The sequence below is a fragment of the Aspergillus luchuensis genome, chromosome 2 (assembly GCF_016861625.1).
Source record: "Aspergillus luchuensis IFO 4308 DNA, chromosome 2, nearly complete sequence".
NCBI lineage: Eukaryota > Fungi > Ascomycota > Eurotiomycetes > Eurotiales > Aspergillaceae > Aspergillus > Aspergillus luchuensis.
The window spans coordinates 2974833-2996777 of record NC_054850.1 but is presented as its reverse complement, the minus strand read 5'-3'; the positions used below and the strand labels follow the sequence as shown (position 1 = coordinate 2996777).

Sequence of the window (21945 nt, the reverse complement as noted above, 5' to 3'; positions counted from 1 at the left end):
TCAGTCATTGCATGCTGGTATTCGTGATTGGCTTGTCCCTTACCGCGCCGGACTCGTTTTGTTCCCGATCTATGAGCATACCTGCCGCGACGCAGTATGTGGAAGCTGCAGGCTAATTTCATCACTCTACATTGTGCGTTGACTATCATTGCAATATTGGTGGCACAAATAGCTCATCTACTGGGACAGATGCATATATTCTTTTCCTGGGTCTTTTGGGATTGGTCGTTCTTTACCCCTACGGCAATCTCCGCGCCATCGATGCATACTTCTTCGGTGTAAGCTCTTCGACCGAGTCAGGGCTGAACACGTTAGTCGATCATTTCTTTATTCGTGCTACTTACCGTCGGCTCATAGGAGCATAGTCTGACGTGGATGTCATTTTTTTAGAGTCGACGTTAAGGACTTGAAGCTCTATCAGCAACTCTTCATCTACTTTGTTCCAATAGTCTCGAACCTCGGATTTATCAATATTCTGGTGGTGGTTGTCCGCTTGCTATGGTTCGAGAAACGCCTCAAAGAAATCGGTAGGTGCTTTCACGAGCTAGTGCTAGGTTGCTCGATGTTTACTCTCGCTGATGCGATGAACTTCAACAGCACCTGGTGTCCTTGATCGAAAGAGTAACCCATCGAACTATGATTCCACTCGCTATGACCCTGAAGCGCATCCCCGGAGGCAGAGTGAGCCTACTACGTCAGAAACCGTACCAGGTGACTCAACAGAGAAGGATGTCGACGATGGCCAGCGCTCTGTTGGCTCTAAAATTGGTCATGTGGTACCCGAAAGGTGAGAACGTGGCCCGATACTTGATGTCGCTATGAATCGCATTTCTAATCGCCAAATAGGCCTAGAAGCACTGGAAGAGTACGACCTGAAAACGACAGCTCAGATCCACATCCAGCTGGTTTATCGCGGAGTATCTCCTTTGCGGACACTACCAAGGCGCTCTACATCCCTTCGCCGCAGGAGCGTGACAGAGGTACCTTAATTTCATGGCGCGTTGACGGCCAGGCAATAGCTTACAGGAAATAGGGGTGCCGATAGCAGAAGTCCAACGAGGACCGGGTGAGGACGGTAAGCCTGACTACACGCTCTGTTGCAATCGATCAGTCTGACACCAGGCAGTCATCGAAGAGGAAGATGAGGACGCTGAAACTGAGCGGAGAAACTCTGAAAATACGGATGACCTCTCTGAGAATGGTAGAAGCGCTACAAGTGGCTTGCCATTCGAGCGGGTAGCATCTTCTCTGTTCGTGATCGGGAAACAACCTAGCAGAGCCCGAGAGCCATCTCTGCGGCCGGCCATATCTCTCTCCAAGGACGCAAACCTCCCGGATCTTTCCGTACAAGCGACACTTGGAAGGAACTCGCAGTTCCACAACCTGACGGCTGCAGACCGAGAGCGACTTGGTGGCATCGAGTACCGAAGCTTAAAGCTACTCCTCAAAATCGTGATCGGTGCGTATTAACAGCTTTGTTCCCTCTTCTGTGTTCAGCAGGCTCATCTATCATCAAAAGGTTATTTTGTTGGGCTTCATGTGTTTGGTGTGGTGTGTCTTGTCCCTTGGATCTTGCATTCGAATCGCAAGTATAGGGACTACCTCGACGAATGCGGTCAAAATGACGTCTGGTGGTAAGTCCTGGTATATATGAATCTTACAGGCAATCTGTATATTCTAATATTTATAGGGCGATTTATTCGGCTCAGACGATGACTAGCAACCTAGGACTTACACTTACTCCGGATTCCATGATATCATTCAATGATGCCGTGTTTCCTATGCTAATCATGAGTTTTCTCGCTTACGCTGGAAACACTTTATATCCTTGCTGCCTCCGACTTCTCATCTGGGGCATGTCCAAGTGTATCCCTGAGAGCTCTTCTCTTAAGGAGCCCCTGGAGTTCTTGCTGAAGTACCCTCGTCGGTGCTACTTGCTCCTCTTCCGCAGCAAGCCAACATGGATCCTTTTCGGGATAATTTTTGTGTTGAATTTTGTTGATGTCCTCTTGATCCTGGTTCTTGATCTCGACAACCCTGCGGTGAATGATCTCCCTGGCGGACCTCGTGTGGCGGCAGCTATCTTTCAGTCAGCATCTTCACGGCATACTGGGACAGCATCGTTCAATCTTGCCGACGTGAACCCGGCAGTCCAATTCAGCTTACTCGTCATGATGTACATTTCGGTGTTCCCTATCGCTATCAGTGTACGAGCCTCCAACATCTATGAAGAAAAATCAATCGGGGTATTCTCATCAGAAACCGATATGGACGAAGGTGACGGCAAGAGATACGTCTTAATGCACATGCGAAACCAACTCAGCTTCGATTTGTGGTATATTTTCCTTGGAATCATGTGCATCTGCATTGCAGAGTCGGGGAAAATAATGGACCCCACGAAGCCGGTTTGTGACATTCCTTGACCGTTGGAAGCATCGCTCTGACCTAGACAACAGGCATTCTCCGTGTTCGCGATATCTTTCGAAGTCGTCTCAGCCTAGTGAGTATAGCCACGCCATGGTTACTGCGCGTAGATGTACCTAACGTATGCACAGCGGAAACGTCGGCCTAAGTCTAGGATACCCGACCGCCTCCACCTCCTTCAGCGCTCAGTTCGATATCTTCAGTAAGATAGTCATCTGTGCCATGATGATTCGTGGACGGCACCGTGGACTGCCATATCAGCTCGACCGCGCGATCCTCATCCCCAACAACCGCCTTGTGGAGGATGATAAAGTTGAAACTCGACCAAGTATCTCCCTGCCACGCATCCGCAGTATGGATCCGACGGACAGCAGATACATGAAGATGAAGAAAGCCCATACCAGATAGCAGGAAAACTTTGTCCTTTGGGGTTTGGGCGACTCTCTTCAGGCTTTCTTGCTTTGCCGGGGGAGGTGAAAGGTTAATGAGTCTTGGGTGTGGACAGGCTGTCCCACACCGAAGAAGATCTAGAATGTACATAGACTGAGAGATCATCCCACTTTCATTGTTGCTGCGTGCTCCTTTGCTAGAGATATATCTGTCGAGTGCCACGTCAAGAGCTCGACCAACAGATGCCGCGGAGACCCACAGACCTCCTTCATTTTTGCTTTATTGGTTTGGTCCTCGTGACCACTCGTTATCTGGCAGTAATTGCTTTTTTTTTTTCCCTGGATTACTCCTTTTTGTTCTTCACATTTTCTCTTAATTCTTTTTTTTGGCCTGAATTGTCGAACAACTTATCTCCAGAGTCCATTCAATGCAGCACAAGTAGGTCGGAGGCAGCCGGGCGAAATACCGAAGGGGGGGAATTATTGAGTGGAGCGGCGACATCATCGGGCCCGTGGCGTCATAGTCTCCAAGGGAACTTCATTCTCTACATCGATGGGATGCTGTTGGGTGCTGCCGCTCAATCCGGGCAAGAAATAACAATTATAATCATAATAGATAATCGAAATTCCCCCCTGTTAGCGAAGAGTACAAATTCAACAGACTGAGACTACTTTTGTTTTTTCTTTCTTAAGTTTTCAATCTCAACCAGTATATATTGAGAGTTACACACCGCCGAATTGCACACAAACAAAAACCTTCAAAGGAACCAGCCAAACCGAAGACCGGGTGTTGTGACGTACCCCCCCCAAATCGCACGGGAGCTGAACCGCCGCTGGTGGCCAATCCATCTTACACGAAAAAACTCCCTTTGTCGTGTACTTGCATTGTCTCTCTATCCTCTTACTTACCCAGTACCCTACTGTTTGTCCTACCATCCTACCTAGCTTTAGCGAAATCGTCTGAGGTACGAAGAGCAGCAACCTCTTTGTGTTTTTTTTTATTACTTGAGCACCGTCTCGAGTCCAATAAGAGTTACAGCGCCACGAACGGGCCTAGCGTCTTCAATAATTGGCGTCGCAGTGTCACCCCTTAACCCATCCATCCATCCACCCCTGCTCGGATCCCCCGTTTTCGCTCTAGCCTTTCGTTTGTCGGGCCTGTCATCGAACGTCTCTTCTATCTACCATCCCACAATCTCCCGACGATGAGCTCGCCCAGTGCTCAGCATCGACGCAACACGTCTCTCGATCCATTCTCCGATCCCGACGTTTACTATGGCGATGAGGATAACATTGCTCGCATGAGAGACCGTAAGCGGGCCTTCTCTTCGGTAAGTCCGGATTTCCATCGCTCCCCTAAGATAAGCTGAGAATCAGCTGTGCTGACCCCACGCCTGTGAACAGACTCTCAAATCTTTCAATCGAGATGACATTCAAGAATTTCTCGGAGGCCAATTCCCCGCAAGAAGAGCGAGTCATGGTACGTCAAAAGAAGAGAAATATCAATCTACCAAATGTTATCCAGGGATTGTGGGCTAACCCGCGGGGTATACAGATGAGACACCGGCCGTTCCCCGCAAATTCCTCATTGACGTTGACACAACGCTCCACAGTCTGTTGGAGCGGGAAGACACAGATCGGAACATGCAGATAACGATAGAAGATGTGGGCCCCAAGGTATGTCTGGTCGGATGTCGAAAAATTACGCCCACTCGAGTCACTAATGCACTGTCTTGCAGGTATTCTCCGTGGGAACCGCTGCATCTTCGGGATACAACCGATACGACTTGCGAGGAACATATATGCTTTCCAACCTCCTTCAGGAGCTCACAATCGCCCAGGACTACGGTCGGAAACATATTGTTCTCGATGAAGCCCGTCTCAGTGAGAACCCTGTCGCACGGCTCTCTCGTCTCATCAAGAACTCCTTCTGGAACGCCCTGACACGGCGTATTGATGGACATAATATTGCTGAAGCTGGTCGCGATCCCAAGGATTGGACAGACGACCCACGACCCCGGGTCTACGTCCCTCCGGGAGCCCCGGAGCAGCTCGAGTACTACAAGGGCATTGCGGAAGCGCATCCCGAGCTGCGCCTTGATGTGCAGCTGTTGGACTCTAATATTACTCCGGAGTATACCAGGAAACTGAATGACAAGCCAGGTCTTCTGGCATTGGCCATGGAGAAGAAGGTCGATGAAGCCACGGGGAAGACCGAGTATAGTGGAGTTCCTTTCGTGGTCCCGGGAGGAAGGTTCAACGAGCTATATAACTGGGATAGTTATATGATGTCTCTGGGCCTGCTGGTTAGCAACAGAGTCGACCTGGCTAAAGGCATGGTGATCAACTTCTGTTTCTGCATCAAGCACTACGGGAAGATCTTGAACGCAAATCGTTCGTACTACCTCATGCGTTCTCAGCCTCCTTTCTTGACCGACATGGCTTTGCGTGTCTATGAACGGATAAAGAACGAGCCTGATGCTATGGATTTCCTTCGCAATGCGACGCTTGCCGCAATCAAGGAGTACTATAGCGTTTGGGTGGCCGAGCCGCGATATGATCCGGTTTCTGGTCTGTCCAGATATCGCCCCGAAGGTGAAGGAGTGCCCCCGGAGACGGAGCCGACTCATTTCCTTCATATTCTGACTCCGTATGCCGAGAAGCACGGCATGAGCTTTGAAGAATTTGTTGAGGCCTACAACGAAAAGAAGATCCTGGAGCCAGAGCTCGACGAGTACTTCCTGCACGACAGGGCCGTGCGAGAGTCGGGACATGACACCAGCTACCGTTTGGAGAGAGTCTGTGCCAACCTGGCTACCGTCGATCTGAACTCACTGTTGTACAAGTACGAGGTGGACATTGCCCGCATCATCCGCACCTACTTCAAGGACAAGCTCGAGATCCCGCAGGAATTCCGGACAGCGTCGACCCAGGATATTCAATTCGAGTCATCCTCGGTCTGGGACCGTCGCGCACGCAGAAGAAAGATTCGTATGGACACTTACCTCTGGGATGAGGAGAAGGGAATGTATTTCGACTACGATACTGCCAAGCAGGAGCGCACCTCGTACGAGAGTGCCACCACCTATTGGGCGATGTGGGCTGGTCTCGCGACACCCCACCAAGCATCGCAGTTGGTGCAGTCCCTCAAGCGGTTCGAGGCCTATGGAGGCCTGGTCTCGGGAACTGAAGAATCTCGGGGTGCCGTTGGCCTGGATCGGCCTAACCGGCAATGGGATTACCCGTACGGATGGGCACCCCAGCAGATGCTGGCGTGGACAGGTTTGATGCGCTATGGCTACCAAGAGGAAGCCGAGCGTCTGGCATACAAGTGGCTGTATATGATCACTAAGGCCTTTGTCGATTTCAACGGCGTGGTGGTCGAGAAGTACGACGTCACCCGGCCTATTGACCCACACCGAGTGGATGCCGAGTACGGCAACCAAGGTGTGGATTTCAAGGGGGCTCCCCGCGAAGGGTAAGCGTTGTTCCCTCCCTGATGAGTAATAACCATGCGAACACAACACACTAACCCGGTCATCTCTCTAGGTTCGGATGGGTCAACGCCAGCTACGTGTATGGACTTGAAATACTCAATGCCCATCAGCGACGCGCCCTGGGAGCCATTACGCCGTACGAGACGTACAACAAGGCGGTGGCTATCCAAGACTACTAAAATTGGAATCCGAGGATGACAAAGAAAGGAGAGAGCATGATCGCATTTAGCGCGGCTATTTGTTTTCGCCCGTCGTGGCACTTGTCGACTTTCTGCACAAAAAGGAAAAAGGGTTATGCGGACACAGTTTCTATAGCTTTAGAATCGGTTGGACGAGGGGACATCTTGGCTTTTTGGTTATAGAGGATGCATTGCCTGCTATGATTGAGTTGACTCTATAGTTGATTTATGCTGATGCAAAGAGAGAGAGAAGAGGGAGGTTGTTATTATTCCGAGGTGGACATATCCCGAGTAGAGGTGACGAATCTTCTTGATTGTGGCGTTTGTTATTTTTATTTGGGGTTATTGTTCTTTTTGATGTTTATTGTTCGGGTTTGCGTTTCCAGCCACAAAGTCCACGATAAAACGATTTAGGTAGTAACGAGAAATAGTACGTAGTAGTTAATGCATTCTTCCGGATTTGGATGATAATGAAGATGATGGTTTTCCTTTTACCCCGTAAGCAGATGCAGCTAACAGACGATCGGAGATCAATCCAGGGTCTGAGTCTGAGTCTGACTCAGAAGTCACGACTGTCAGATGAATGAATGGATGGATGACCTCCCACAGACAAATTCACATGTGAATGAAACAACATACATTCAAAACTACCTACAACCCAATATTGCTATTTTCTTTTTTCTCCCCCAGACATCCATCCCTCCCAATTTATCCATCCGTTTTCCCCAAGCTCACACCGTAGGTAGACCTAGTAATTGACACACACACACACACGACCACGCAGCCCCGAAACCCCCAACCCCAACCCCAACCCCAAACCCAGCCCAGCCCAGCCCAGCTGAAAAGCTCCATGCATCAGCCTCCAGAATCTCCGAATACTAACCAGTCCACCCCAGTAGATAGCAGTGTACCTTTGTTTGTATACGGAGTAGATCTGCACACACACACACACCCTCATCTTACAATAACAAATATACTATGTATTTACAACTTACTATCCCTGTAGACAAAAGAAAAAAAACACAAGAGCTACTCATCTCCGAAACACACACGCACGCATTCCTTCCTCAGTTACATTACATTCATCCATCCATCCATGAACTTCCGATGAATATTCTCGGCCATCGTCCGAAATCCTCCACATACAACAACAACAAGTACGAGACTTGTAGAAATACTCGGAACACCATCTCCTTATCTTCCCGACCTTGCGTGGCCCCTCAAGGCTACTATGAAGAAGACTATACGGAAGGGACAGACAGCTACTACGTGGATCGGCTATGAGATGGGCATCTGATTGGGTGGCGGGATGCCGAGGCTGATTTTCTTTCCCCGTGTTGTATTGATGCCTGAGGGGTATGGGATACGGGGTGGGGGAGGGACTAGCCTATGGGGATGGAAGGATGGGAGGACGGGAGTGGTATGGTATTGTAAATGGGTAGAGTCGGAGGTGGTTGTCAAGTTCAGTTGCAGTTGGTGCTAGGCACATGCTTACTTTACTTACTAGTTATGTTTGGGAGGTGGACAACGTCATTTACTCAGATTGTTATGGTTACTATGGGGTAAGTAGTAGCTACTAGGTAGTTACATTGATAGTTTGGATGATATGCTATGTAGCCTCTTGAAGAGGGTGTGTTCTTATTAGCTATGTAGTAGGAGTTGAGATGAGAACAATGAGTATTAAGTTAATTCTTGTAAGAAAGAGAATAAAAATGTAGAAAGTAGAACAAGTATTACTGCATACAATTGATTCCAACTAAACTGCAGAGTGGCGACCTGTTTTCGGCTTGGTCCCTTTAGACCGAGGATCTTCGTCTGGTCTCGATCCTCTCTTCCGAACCAGCAAAACCACTCACTCACTACTGAGACTCCTCCTCCTCCACTAAACTTGGCTTGTGAAACCCTTGGTTCAACCTAATTGTTTTCGACTCACCCCCGGTTTTCATTTTATTGCAAGAAAATCAGATACTCCGGGGGGCGGCAAAGCTGACTGTTCTTGTTCCCCTTTGGTCCTTAGGCCTTTGGGCCCTTCTTTCCTTCTTGTCCCGCTGAACCGAACGTTTACCGACCAACCTTGTGCTGGTGCTGGAGTGGCCCAATGACTTGTGACGCATCGAGGGAATTATGGCGCATGCTTTAAGTAGCTGGGTGTTTTCCTCTTTGGCTTGTGATTCCGATTTTCTTTTTTGGTGATTGACTTTATTTGACTGTATCCTTTTCTTCTCTTTCTCTCTCTCTCTTCCCTCTACTCTCTCCTCTCTTGTCTTTCTTGTCGGTTGTATGTGAACATTGTTGGATACATTGTATTATATCATATCCATTTGCATCAATCTAGATCTTTGCTTATATTACCCCTTCGGCTATACCACACATCATCATCATGGCTTCCTTTGAAGAAGAAGACCGGAAGTATCTGGACGATGTCCAGGCCGTCCAGAAGTGGTGGCAGGACTCCAGATGGAGACACACCAAGCGGCCCTTCACTGCTGAGCAGATTGTGGCCAAGCGTGGTACCCTGAAGATTGAGTATCCTTCCAATGCTATGAGCAAGAAGCTGTGGAAGATCTTGGAGAGCAATTTCGAGGTTCGCATGTCCCTGCTCTGTGGTGGTGGTTAGATCAATCATGAGCTTACTTCTCTCTTCCACAGAACAAAGTACCCAGCTTCACCTATGGCTGTCTCGAGCCCACAATGCTCACCCAAATGGCCAAATACCTCGACACCGTCTACGTCTCTGGCTGGCAGAGCTCCTCCACCGCCTCGTCCACCGATGAACCCTCTCCCGATCTTGCCGACTACCCCATGGTAGGTCTCAGAGGATGTTGGTAATTGTGAGATCACTGCTAAGACTCGAGTTAGAACACCGTCCCCAACAAGGTCAACCAGCTGTTCTTGGCTCAGCTGTTCCATGACCGGAAACAGCGTGAGGAACGCATCACCACCCCCAAGGAGCAGCGTGGCAAGGTGGCAAATGTGGACTACTTGCGCCCCATTATTGCGGATGCTGATACCGGACACGGTGGCTTGACGGCTGTGATGAAGCTGACCAAGCTGTTCGTTGAGCGCGGTGCTGCTGGTATTCACATTGAAGACCAGGCTCCGGGTACCAAGAAGTGCGGGCACATGGCCGGAAAGGTGCTTGTGCCTATCAGCGAACACATCAACCGTCTGGTGGCCATCCGTGCGCAGGCGGATATCATGGGTGAGTGGCATCCTGAATTGCTTAATCCGCATAGCATCAATTGACTTTATATTCAGGCACCGACTTGCTTGCCATCGCTCGAACTGACTCCGAAGCTGCCACTCTCATTACCTCCACAATCGATTACCGTGACCATGCCTTCGTCGTGGGATCGACGAACCCCAACCTCCAGCCCCTCAACGACCTCATGGTAGCTGCGGAGCAGGCTGGTAAGAACGGAAACGAGCTGCAGGCCATTGAAGACCAGTGGACTGCCCAGGCTGGCCTGAAGCTGTTCAGCGAAGCTGTCATCGACACCATCAACAAGGGCTCCTCTGGTAACAAGAAGGCCCTCATTGATGAGTTTCTGACGAAGGCCAAGGGCAAGAGCAACCGCGAAGCCCGGGTTATCGCCAAGGACATCACCGGAGTCGACATCTACTGGGACTGGGACGCCCCTCGCACCCGGGAGGGCTTCTACCGGTACCAGGGAGGTACCCAGTGTGCGGTGAACCGCGCCATTGCGTATGGACCTTTCGCGGATCTCATCTGGATGGAGAGCAAGCTGCCCGATTATGCTCAGGCGAAGGAGTTCGCCGACGGCGTTCACGCCGTGTGGCCAGAGCAGAAGTAAGTGTGGTCCTGATATGCATTTGGTAAGACCTTGACACTAACCTGTCCCTTTAGGCTGGCGTACAACCTGTCGCCCTCGTTCAACTGGAAGAAGGCGATGCCGCGCGATGAGCAGGAGACGTACATCAAGCGTCTGGGAGCCTTAGGATACTGCTGGCAGTTCATCACCCTGGCGGGTCTGCACACGACGGCGCTCATCACGGATCAGTTCGCCAAGGCGTACGCGAAGCAGGGAATGCGGGCGTACGGCGAGTTGGTACAGGAACCGGAGATGGAGCAGGGAGTGGATGTGGTGACTCACCAGAAATGGAGTGGTGCCAACTACGTGGATAACATGTTGAAGATGGTGACGGGCGGCATCAGCAGTACGGCGGCTATGGGCAAGGGTGTCACGGAGGATCAGTTCAAGCACTAATCATGGAGGGGGTGAGTTGGTGGCTGACTGCAGATCTGCATATTTGCTTTTTCTTTTCTATACTGTTCATTGTCTCCATTGTTCCCGTGAGCTAGCTTCTGATTTATCATCGTATATACCACAATGTGATAGCCGTTGACATTAAGTTGATGAGGATGATGAGCAAGGGGGAAATAAGCTCCTAAGCTATCCGCAAACAGAACCCCTTGCGAGGTAAGTGGGTCGCGTGCATGACTCAACCCGTAGCTGTCATTTGTTAATTAAAGATAAGTCAATAACATGTGAGCAGTGGCCAACAACGGTTCTCCGTTCGTAAAAAGCAGACCTTGCGAGTGGAAATGTCCTCGGTTGTGCCGCGGAACAGATGAGGGGAAAAAGGAGGGCATGTGTCCGGAAATGGATGATGGCCGGAGAATGCATGGGGGGGTTTTTCTGCCCCTAAAAAATGAACGGCTCGGTGAATTTGCTGATCACCAATCCACCCGGTCCTCGGTCGGCGGAATGCTGGCTGCTGCTCATTATATTATCTGGCCTGACGAACATCCTCATACCCTCCGGTTGTTCCTTCGTATTCCATTACTCATTACTCATAGGAGTAGATAAGGCACTCGTCACGGGTGTTTCTGAAAAGAATCAGGGGCTTGTCAGAAACAAGAACTCCGCATTCGGATTCCTTCTTAATCTACTAGTCTTCTCGGCTGAAATTCCGCCTTTTTTGATCCTTCGTTCCTCTCCTCCTGTTCCCATTATCCCCTCCCTCCTGTCATCTTCATCCCTTCCCCCCTCTCTCTCCACCACCTTAATTTACTCACCATGGGTGCCATTGAAATCCCTCCCTTGGAGTATACTCCTGTTGACGAGGTCGCTGAACGCGTCTCTCGCTGCCGCAAGACCTTCCACGAGCATACCACTCGCGATGTGGAGTACCGGCTGGTCCAGCTCCGGAAGCTTTACTGGGCGTGAGTTGCTGTCCCAAAGTACCTTATTTCACTACCTTTCGGGTAGCTCCCCGCATGGCTTTAATATGTAGCTAATTAATCTACTGCACGCAATAGCATCAAGGATCGTGTCGACGAGATCCATGAGGCTTTGCGTCTCGATCTGAACCGGCCTCTCTTTGAGGCCGTCATGGCTGAGAGTACCTGGCTGCTCAATGACATTGTCTTCGTTTGCCGCAATCTCCCCAAATGGGTCAAGGATGAGAAGGCCGAAGATATCGACCTCACCTTTAAGTTTACCAGTCCCAAGATCCGCAAGGATCCTTTGGGTTGCGTCTTGGTTATTGGGTATGTTTTCCTCTTTTTGTTTCTACAAATTTTTGTGGGATTTTCAACAGAAATTTCTCCCCTCCCCCCTATTTTGTTTTGGTTGGGGTTGGAGACAAGGCTAACGGCGACCGTTATGGGGTCAGTGCTTTCAACTACCCTTTCCAGTTGACGCTGGGTCCAGTTATTGGCGCTATCGCAGCGGGTAACACCGTTGTCATCAAGCCTAGTGAAAAGTCTTCCAACTGTGCGGTGGTCATCCAGCAGATTATCGAGGCTGCTCTTGACCCCTCCGCCTACACCATTGTTCAGGGTGCTATCCCCGAGACTCAGGCCTTGTTGGCCGAACGCTGGGACAAGATCTTCTTCACCGGCAGTGCTAATGTCGGTCGCATCATCGCTAAGGCAGCGGCTCCTAACCTCACCCCCATTGTTCTGGAGCTGGGTGGCATTAACCCCGCCATCATCTCCAAGAATGCCGACCCCCGACTGGTCGCGCGCAGACTATTTTGGCCCAAGCTGATGAACGCTGGTCAACTCTGCACGTCGCAGAACTACCTGCTGGTCGAGAGGCCGCTTGTCGATGCTGTCGTGGAGGAGTTCAAGAAGGTCTACAAGGAGTTCTACCCCCAGGGTGCCAAGGGCTCTGCGGACTTCTCCCATATCATTGACGATGCTTCTTTCCACCGTATCAAGGGCATGATCGACAACACCAAGGGGAAGATTGTCATGGGTGGCAGCATGGACGAAAAGGAGCGCTTCATTGAACCCACCGTTGTTGTGGTCGACTCGCCTGAAGACTCCATGATCACACAAGAGAGCTTTGGTCCTCTCATTCCTATCCTGCCTGTTGACAGCGTCGAGCAGGCTGTCCAGATCGCCAACGGCGTCCAGTCCACGCCTCTGGGCCTCTACCCGTTCGGTTCCAAGGCGGAAGTTGAGAAGAGTATGTTTCTGGAGCTGTATAGTTTACCCGTAGAACTTAAAATTACTAACGTGCTGCAGTCCTGTCACAGACCCGCTCCGGCGGTGTTGCCGTCAACGACGCCGCCCTGCACATCCCCACCCTCCCCTTCGGTGGTGTTGGCGAGAGCGGTCAGGGTGCTTACCGGGGTAAGGCCAGTTTCGATGTCTTTGTGCACCGTCGCACAATCACCACTAGCCCTAGCTGGATCGAAAGCTTCCTCGCCATTCGCTACCCGCCCTACAACGGCAAGGAGGAGCTCTTCAAGAAGGCTACTACTTTGATTCCCGACTTTGACCGCGACTGCAAGAAGGTCCAGCTGAGCTGGCTCAGATACTTTTTGACTCTTGGTGGCGGCAGTGCCAAGTCTGGTGCTGCTCGTGCCACTGTTGTTGCTGCTGGTGAGTGATTCTTTTACTATCGTCAACTTGTCGTTTTTCTGCTACAACCCCTCTATCCACTGCGTATCGTTGTTTGATATGCCAGACTTCTTACCTCCGCATCCCCTTCAGACCGAGAGTGAATTATCCCGCACGTCGCTTCCACGTTAATTGGATACCCCGATACCCTGGATACGTAATTTACATATACACTAAACATAATATCTATTGATAATTATCGCTTAACGTTCTACACATAATGTTTTGCTTAACGTTCACACGATGTACGAGCATTTACTTACATATCTATGATTAGTGGCTTATATCGCACGTCAAGTGCTCGAGCGCCGATTGGCCAAGCTCTGATTGCGCCAGCATATCTTTACCTGATTCGGTCTTCTATTTGGAGTTAGTCTTGCTTTTGGACGACTATATGACCGTGTGCCATTCGTTAATCATTTCCTTTTTGTTCTTTTTGGTCGGTTCTCTGATTCTCGTTTGGGATGGGGGTTGATTCACCATGTATGTAAGATGATCTGACTAGCTGAAAGTATGCGAACATGACGAGGTAGGTGGGTGGGTAGGCATGTACATACGGAGTAGTAGTGAAGCTATTTAACTCAAGTGAGTGGCTTATGTCGATCTTCATCAATTAGGTAATTCGGAGTAGCTAGCTCGCTTAGGAAGTCGACTGTAGATCATACAGACGGAGAAAAATGGCCTCCAAGTTGTTGACGTGACGCTATCCTTGGCCTGCAGGTCGCGTAGGGGTAGAACATCTCCAGGCAAGGTTCCTTCATATGATCAAATACTATTCATATCACAGGCCTTCTTTTAAGTATAAATTTTACGGGTCTGAATTCTATAATATATCCGTTGAATATATATATCTAGCCAGCTATATCAGTTAGTTAATGAAATTACACACACATAAGCCAACTTAACTATCTTTACCAAAAGATGAATAAAAGAAATAGATACTGAAGAGCAAAGACACTAACTAACTAACATTATGAAACCCGAAGATAGTATCTTAGTAGTAGAACCATCCATCAACCCCAACTACTATAATCAACCGAACAAAGGGAAACCCTTACCATATATCATGTCCATGCAGAATCATAACAATATACAAAATCATTTTTTCTGATGATATATCGCTCCCAACATTCCCTACTAAATTTCATGGGCACCGATCGTTGCGCTGCAGCAAGGGTTGAGGTGAGGATTTTGGTTCGCAGATGAACTATAGCATAGCATAGCATAGCATAGTAATGACTCACTCCACCCTACCATGGTTACTAAAGTAATTTAGTAGTAGTAGTAGTAGTAGGAGTAGTAGTAGTATAAGATCCGAGGCCTTCAAGACATCACATCATTACCATGCGTGTCACTTATAACAATACCATTGTTCCTGCCTAGAATCTATCTCTTTGGATACTACTTGCTACTATGTTCCAAACGCGCCCTATAAACCGAGCCATACACCCTATAGTTAGTGTAAATCACAAAGCAAAAGATCACGATGGTCCTTTTTTTTTTTTTTTTTTTTTCTTTTCCCTTTCGTCAGATACAGAACCTGATGATGATGGATCAAACGGATCAAGCGGGGGGTGAGAAGACCTGCTTTTTTTTATTCCATAAGCGGAAGGCACGTTGCAATAAATACATTGAAAATTCTTGACCTATATCTAGTAAGAGACAGACGGTCGCATTGATTAACACCCGTAAAAAGAAGAAAACAAAAGAAAAAAAAAAAAAAAAAAAAAAAAAGAAGGTTACGCTTCCAACATTCAGAACAGAGAAACCCATGAAGCGAAAGACACCACGCCGCGAAACCCGTCAATCCTCCAAAAAAAAGCACAGAGAGAAAAGCATACAAAAACTTGGTATCAACAGCCATGATTTTCCATGATAGCTCTGAACGAAGGGTCACGCAGAAGCTGGGATGCGGTCAGACGCTTCGCTGGGTCGTAAGTGAATACACGAGACATAATAGAAAGCACATGGCTTCGCTCCACTGGGTCGGCGTCGGGACGAAAACTTGCAATTCTAGACTCAAGAGTCCATTTGGGATCGGGAGTTTGGTTCTGGTCATACCAGGAATCACGGCTCTCGGGATGAGTATAGAGTCCCTTCCACTCCTCGGGCAGAGGACCTAAAGACAACACGAAACCACCAATAATTCCACCATTGAAAAACGTAGAAAAAGGCACGTTGCCAAGGTAAAGTTCCGAAAAGAGGATCATGTAACTCCACATGTCGCAGGCAGGACTGGGATCTTGTCTATGCAGGCGGTCCGGGGAGCAATATTGTAATGGTGGATAGCCACGTGGAGTCACGGGATCGCTCAGTTTCTTTGCCAGACCAAAGTCGCCGAGATAGAATTTTGGGGTTTGTAGGCTTTGGGGGATTTTAGCAGGTCCAACGAGCTCCCCTTCCTTCCAGAGATCGTCCACCGGTATCATTTGCTTCAATGGCCGGCCCAATGCTTTGTATTTAGCACTCCTGGGTAGATGGTGGAGGGGTTGCATTCCCCACATACAATTTCTCTCATTCAAATCTGTTGAGAAAAAGAAAAGAAAAAACATCAGCATACGGGCGAGTAGAGAAAAGAGCAGGATCTTTTCGGTGTCACTCACCACGGTGGACTATTCCGGCCTCGTGTAAACTCTCCAACGCCTCTAGCAATTGCAGAGCAGCGGACATGCGAGTAGTCATAGATATTTTTATCACGTTCGGACAGTAAAGACATGGGCCCATTAAAGGAAATACTTGAACCGTATGGTGACATCCATCTCCCGGAAGTAGAAAGGTTTCCAGATACGTCACAAAATGAGAGGAGGCATCACGCACATTCCGAACGATTTCGTCCTGCAGGCGGATTTCACTTTCACCCGATTCTCCTGCAAACATGATCTTGAGGGCAACGTCCCTGCTCTTTTGTTGGTCATGGGCCATCCAGACAGTCGAGAAGCCGCCGGATCCAAGCTTATGCTCTATCAGGTACCTCTCGTTGATCAGGTCTCCAAGGCGGATGGGATAGAAGACATCTGAGGTTATCTTTTTATCATATCTTTCCCAGGGCTCGGCAACCTCTTCCAGGTCCATTTCCTCGTCTTCATTGCGCACAAAGTCGCCGAAGTCTTCCTTGCCATCTTGGTTGCAGTATCGAGTTGCTGCTGTCATTCCGATCACACCTGACATACCACTCGACGGTACTTCGATGCCAGCAAATTTTGGGGGAACCGATACGGAGTTGAGAGATGGGGGTGGTAAACTTGTTCAGGGAGGAAGGGGCATATATTATTGTTGATTTGGTACAAAGATCAATTTAGCCGTAATGCATGAACGTTCAAACAAATCTAGCAAGCTGAAACACTTGCGAAGTAAATGCATTAGTCCATCCGGACGGGTTCTAGGAAGCGGATGTGTTGGGGATGACGAGGTTTGGTACGAAGTGGGATGTGCGGGTGAGTGTGAACTGTGAGGGAGTTGCCGCGACGGATTGATGAGGCGTTTGGGGTGGCGTTGAGGGGGAGGCTGGGGCCTGTGGTTGTGGAGGTGCCGAAGAATGTGGGGGCAGTGGTTTATTTTGGATGAATTATTGTATTGGGTGGGTTGGGGATAGATGTGGGATTGGAGTGTTGTTGGCAGGTCTATGTAAATATGCTTTGATAGTAGGGAAGTATTGATGGTATGGTATTTGAGTAGGTGGTAGCAGTGACTGTAATATTATACCTCCTCATTCGGTGACTGTGTTATTTTGCCTCGGTTGTTTCGTATTACCTCTTCCGCTGTAGTATGTGTGACCACCACCTCTGTCGTGAGCACAATTCCCGCTGATTCTTGACGGGTCAGGATGTATTCCTCGCTGGTGTGGCTGCCATCGCGGTAGTGGTATTTGGTCGTTGTTGTTCCGTACTTGGAGTTTCTCTGGGCAGCACGGGGATCGCCTTCATCCAAATCGTCCGGGTCCAGAACGCTGAGTGGTCTGCTGCGGACGGATGGCTGTGGGTAGGATGGGGATAACGATTGTAGTCGGTACTTCTTGCTACCGTATGTGTAGCGTCGTGTTTTAGTTTGGGATCCATATGTGCCCAGGAATTGTTTGAAGAGGGGCTTCAGTGTGGGCAGGCTGCCTGCTATAATGCCCATGTTGGACTCGACGCTGTGGTGGGTTTGTTAGTTTGCGTGATAAACGGTAGGGAGGTTTGCGTACACGACCCAGATTGTGAGGGTAGAGTAGTCCCATAGGAGGTCGCCGGTACGACCATAGTTGGGCAGGACAGAGAGCTTAACGATTGCTGCGACGCAGGCACTGACGTTTGGTTAGGGGATGTGATGATGAAGGAAGGAGGGGATATATTGGTTGCTTACAATATCCCCAGTCCCAATATGCAGACCAACGAGGCTTTCACACGTCGGTTAACCTGCAGGTGTCTGTGGCTGTTAGTTGAGAAAATCGTGCAGTTTTAAGACGAGGACAAACCGTAGCATTATCGCCGGTAGAATGGCAAATATGATATCTGTCAGAATATTCAGACCTGGGATCGTCAGCAATGTCCTAAGAACATGAGCAAGCTCCCTACCGGTATTTGTGTAGCTCAATTTTAGGGGTTGTGAGGATGTGAAACACTGTGATTTCACATTCTCATCCCAGATGGATCGGATATCTTTACACTCAAACATGAGTGTCTGCCATCATTAGTAGTGATTCATTATACAGGACGGGAGTGACAAACAAGAAAGCATATTATGGTATAGAGTAGCATGACCACTGCCACAGTCATTAGCATTTGATGGAATAGATAGAGCAGGACTAGCTGATCAAAGCAGTTCCCATCTCCCTGCAATTATCCAGCGTACAGCTAGGTTCATGACATACCCATTACTACCCAGATGAATATCTTATAGCCCCGTCGCGGGGCAAACCGGAGGAGAAACAGCCCAATGGAGATCTTGACGAGCCCAATTGCCCACATATAGATACCCTGAGTGGCGAAATTCAGGTGTGTCGCCATCGAGGCCGTATTTTCCACATATACCGTATGTCTTCCTGCACCATACATGACCTCTGGTATTATCACAGCAAATCCACCGAGTGACTATGGGCGTCAATGTCAGATTCCAGGCTGCTAGAGCGTCGGGAGGGGAGGTTACAAGTGCCATTGTCAACACCATGACATAATCCTAGCTGCAGGTCAGTGTCCATTCTCCGGCTGCTTTTTGTCCTATACTCACATCGGGCCCAACATTTTGGATGAAAAACACACGGACATACATCCGGGCTAGGACCGTGAGTAATGCAAAAGCCGTGGTGATCGATGTAGCTGCCAAGATCTGGGGTCCCTGGCTCACATCAGGCAAGCCCGCGCCCCCCAGATGAGAATTAGCCGCCATAGTCGCACTCAAACTGGGGTATGCTTGTCATGGTACGATCACGAGTGTCCTTGGAAAACAGAGGGGGCAAATGGGCGATATAGCATCGGGTCACCCAGATCGCAGGATCAGAGCTTGCGAAAGCTTTCCACACGAGCTAGCGGTCTATTCTGCCGGTCGTATGCTTGTAATCCTTCTCCCGGAGCGTCGCATTGAAAGTTAACGCTAGGGAACTAGAGGAATGTCTAGGAAGCTAGGATGTCTTGCTGCTCTGGATTCCGGTGGTAAAAGATCCCACTACCAGGATCTCCGATGCGAGAACTGGTAACCATCTGCTTCGTTGTCCATGCCGCAATCGACCCGTCCAGTTCAGCTCTGCCACCTTCATCTGTCAGGTACAATCTAATCAATTTCGCTTAATCTCGGCGAGAGGACCCAGTTGGCCCCCTGGGAAGGCCTCCAATAGGTCACGGTCTCTACAGTATGTCCGAGGCATTAAGGACGGCTGAACATGAACATGACCAATGGGATAGTTCATGTCCATGTGTTGAACCTTGAACGCTCAGGTAGAACCTCGGAACGGCTCAACAACGTTTGTGAGTGGAGCTGACACCGTGCCATCCACGCATCAGCTTGGAGTCCCACACACCAAACACAGGCCGAACGCGAGACCCCTGGCGATTCCCCTGTAAGAGTACGTGTACGTACTCGAATCTGTTTATTCCTATCATTGCGTGCGGAAATCTCCGGCGGCACAGCACTTGTTTACTTAGCGTAGGAGCTAGAATTAGGGTTCATCTAGATATAAATTAATTTCTCTCGCCTAGTCAAGCACCAAGCCAGTTGGATTGGATGTTTCGCACAATGGACCGTAATAAGCTAACTCACTAGTAATAATGACTTAGAGCAAGCCAAAGACAGCAGAAATCTAGCATATGCAATGCTCAATTGGTAGATCTGGCTCGCAATGTTTACTGATCGTCTGTGTTTGGTCTTGGATGGAGGATCACACTTGGGCCACAGGCGGGATCGTTCAGGGATCGATCGATGAGCGGGTCAAGCCACTGAGAGCAGCGATTCCACTCTCAGGGCATTATAACATATTGGGAGGAATCGAAGGATCCGATCCAGCCGGTGGAGGGATCCTTGGTTGTCGGAGGAAAGAGAAAGAGGGTGGAACCGGTTTGGTGTCAGACAGTCGGACCCGCGAGCCGCCATCGCTTAGCGGGTTCCGTCCCATACCGTACGATACTCTCAAAACTTACTCTTCTCCAGCCATCTTCTTCTTGGAAGTACAACACTGCGATAGCCCTGCATATACGACATTCTCACTATTAACATCCACCATCCACGTTCTCCTTTCGGTGGCCCAGAGCCTTCCGATCCCACCTCAGCAAACATGATTCTCACCATTCATGTGGATTCATCCCCTCCGGTCAACTCTGGCGGAGTCTGGAACCGATAGTGGAGCTGTCAGACAAGTCTAGAGCAGACAGCGCATCGCCCTAAATGCTTAGACTGCCATTGTTATTGGAGCTGTTTCGAACTCCATGTTTGCTCGGCCAGCATCCTAGTTGATTAGGGCTCCGTTCTATTTCTCGCCGGCCATCCGAATCTCCATCAATGGCATTAGCATAGTCTCGTGCCCATAGCGAAATACGAACATCTAGGCAATTTGAGCAAGGGATGAAAACACTTAAAGGGCTGATATTCCCCTTTCGGGGGCTCCTCTTTCTCTGCTCAGGCTGTGTTCCCGTTCTGTCCTGCCTCTGCCTCTCACAGCCCTAAAGCCAACGCAATGGTTGCTCTCAAGGCCCTCAGTCTGGGCCTGCTTGCTTCGCAGGCCTGGGCCGTGCCCACTGCCTCCCATACGGCCCTGACCAGCCCAACTGCATCCGACGCTGCCGTGGCTGCCGCAGCTGCCAAGCTCGAGCAATTGTCGAGCTATGCCCTTGACCAGACTCTGGCCAACCTCCCCAGCAGCTCCGAGGACAAGCAGGCATGCACGCGAGAAACTCTGCGGATCCGCCGTGACTGGCGGGCGTTCTCGAAGCCCGAGAAAAAAGACTACATCAACTCGGTGCTCTGTCTGCAGAAGCTTCCCGCGCGCACCCCGTCGCATCTAGCCCCAGGTGCTAAGACTCGCTATGATGATTTCCTAGCCACGCATATCAACCAGACTCTGGAGATCCACTATACGGTACACGTTACTTGCCCAGAAATCTACCCCCAACACTAACAAGAGTCCTAGGGAACTTTCCTCGCATGGCACCGCTACTTCACCTTTGAATTCGAGCAAGCCCTCCGTGATGAATGCCACTACGCAGGCGACTTCCCGTACGCCCCTCTTTCTCCTCTCACCCCCTCACTCTCCAACTAACCTCAACTCGCAGATACTGGGACTGGGGCTACGACGCCATCCACACAATGGAAGCGTCCGAAGTATACGACGGCTCCGAGACCTCCATGTCCGGCAACGGCTACTGCATCCCCAACCAAGGCAACATTTCCCTCTACCTCGGCAATTACGCCCCTATAATCCTGCCCCCTGGCACCGGCGGTGGCTGCGTAACCAGCGGGCCCTTCAAGAACTACACTGTGAACATGGGCCCCGCTGCGCTCTCCCTCCCTGGAGGCAGCACCGCCGCCGTCTCCAACCCCCTCAACTACAACCCCCGCTGCCTGAAGCGCAGTCTCACCACCGCCCTTCTGCAAAAGTACAACACCTACCCCAAGATCACCTCGCTTATCCTGGACAACGACGATGTCTGGGACTTCGAGATGACCATGCAGGGTGTGCCTGGCAGTGGGTCGATTGGTGTCCATGGCTCCGGACACTATAGTATGGGTGGGGATCCGGGACGAGATGTCTATGTTAGTCCTGGAGATCCGGCGTTCTGGCATCATCATGGTATGATTGATCGGGTTTGGTGGATTTGGCAGAACTTGGATTTGAAGAGTAGGGAGTATGCGATCTCGGGAACGGGAACGTTCTTGAATGAGCCGGCTAGTAAGAATACTACCTTGCAGACGGTTGTGGATTTGGGGTATGCCAATGGAGTGCCGAGGAGGATGAAGGATTTGATGAGTACGACGAAGGGGCCGTTTTGTTATGCTTATGTTTAGATTGGGGATGTGTGGGTGTATATACTGTTAAGAGTGATAGGTTGTATAGTTCTCATGAGAATGTATATAGTATGTGTGATACGAAAAGTGAATGGCATGATCAAGTTGTT

General features: G+C 49.7%; 8 protein-coding genes across 8 annotated transcripts; 6 read left to right on the top strand and 2 right to left on the bottom strand.

Annotated features, from left to right (window-relative positions):
* Positions 1 to 96: 96 nt before the first annotated feature.
* Positions 97 to 2832, top strand: AKAW2_20984A (putative potassium uptake transporter; the record flags this gene model as incomplete). Its single annotated transcript, XM_041685758.1, has 11 exons — positions 97 to 133; positions 190 to 310; positions 391 to 527; positions 598 to 787; positions 847 to 980; positions 1034 to 1075; positions 1127 to 1459; positions 1520 to 1634; positions 1691 to 2405; positions 2457 to 2500; positions 2556 to 2832. The coding sequence occupies 11 exons, from the start codon at positions 97 to 99 to the stop codon at positions 2830 to 2832; spliced, it is 2145 nt and encodes a 714-aa protein (XP_041539810.1).
* Positions 2833 to 4457: 1625 nt separating this feature from the next.
* On the top strand, positions 4458 to 6489 carry NTH1 (alpha,alpha-trehalase nth1; the record flags this gene model as incomplete). Its single annotated transcript, XM_041685756.1, has 3 exons — positions 4458 to 4490; positions 4553 to 6291; positions 6363 to 6489. The coding sequence occupies 3 exons, from the start codon at positions 4458 to 4460 to the stop codon at positions 6487 to 6489; spliced, it is 1899 nt and encodes a 632-aa protein (XP_041539809.1).
* Positions 6490 to 7467: 978 nt separating this feature from the next.
* On the top strand, positions 7468 to 7773 carry AKAW2_20982A (uncharacterized protein; the record flags this gene model as incomplete). Its single annotated transcript, XM_041685755.1, has 1 exon — positions 7468 to 7773. One exon carries the CDS (start codon positions 7468 to 7470, stop codon positions 7771 to 7773), a length of 306 nt encoding a protein of 101 aa, XP_041539808.1.
* Positions 7774 to 8869: 1096 nt separating this feature from the next.
* Positions 8870 to 10718, top strand: ICL1 (isocitrate lyase 1; the record flags this gene model as incomplete). The annotated part of the gene is made up of 5 exons (XM_041685754.1): positions 8870 to 9073; positions 9139 to 9294; positions 9349 to 9691; positions 9748 to 10300; positions 10358 to 10718. The coding sequence occupies 5 exons, from the start codon at positions 8870 to 8872 to the stop codon at positions 10716 to 10718; spliced, it is 1617 nt and encodes a 538-aa protein (XP_041539807.1).
* An 813-nt stretch (positions 10719 to 11531) lies between these two features.
* AKAW2_20980A (hexadecenal dehydrogenase) lies at positions 11532 to 13693 on the top strand (the record flags this gene model as incomplete). The annotated part of the gene is made up of 5 exons (XM_041685753.1): positions 11532 to 11677; positions 11774 to 12004; positions 12130 to 12929; positions 12989 to 13348; positions 13644 to 13693. The coding sequence occupies 5 exons, from the start codon at positions 11532 to 11534 to the stop codon at positions 13691 to 13693; spliced, it is 1587 nt and encodes a 528-aa protein (XP_041539806.1).
* Positions 13694 to 15219: 1526 nt separating this feature from the next.
* Positions 15220 to 16534, bottom strand: AKAW2_20979S (uncharacterized protein; the record flags this gene model as incomplete). Its single annotated transcript, XM_041685752.1, has 2 exons — positions 15220 to 15890; positions 15970 to 16534. 2 exons carry the CDS (start codon positions 16532 to 16534, stop codon positions 15220 to 15222), a joined length of 1236 nt encoding a protein of 411 aa, XP_041539805.1.
* Positions 16535 to 17062: 528 nt separating this feature from the next.
* Positions 17063 to 18730, bottom strand: AKAW2_20978S (uncharacterized protein; the record flags this gene model as incomplete). The annotated part of the gene is made up of 8 exons (XM_041685751.1): positions 17063 to 17498; positions 17550 to 17648; positions 17708 to 17770; positions 17820 to 18025; positions 18073 to 18107; positions 18216 to 18435; positions 18491 to 18520; positions 18572 to 18730. The coding sequence occupies 8 exons, from the start codon at positions 18728 to 18730 to the stop codon at positions 17063 to 17065; spliced, it is 1248 nt and encodes a 415-aa protein (XP_041539804.1).
* A 1777-nt stretch (positions 18731 to 20507) lies between these two features.
* AKAW2_20977A (tyrosinase family protein) lies at positions 20508 to 21835 on the top strand (the record flags this gene model as incomplete). Its single annotated transcript, XM_041685750.1, has 3 exons — positions 20508 to 20909; positions 20961 to 21046; positions 21103 to 21835. 3 exons carry the CDS (start codon positions 20508 to 20510, stop codon positions 21833 to 21835), a joined length of 1221 nt encoding a protein of 406 aa, XP_041539803.1.
* Between the last annotated feature and the right edge of the window lie 110 nt (positions 21836 to 21945).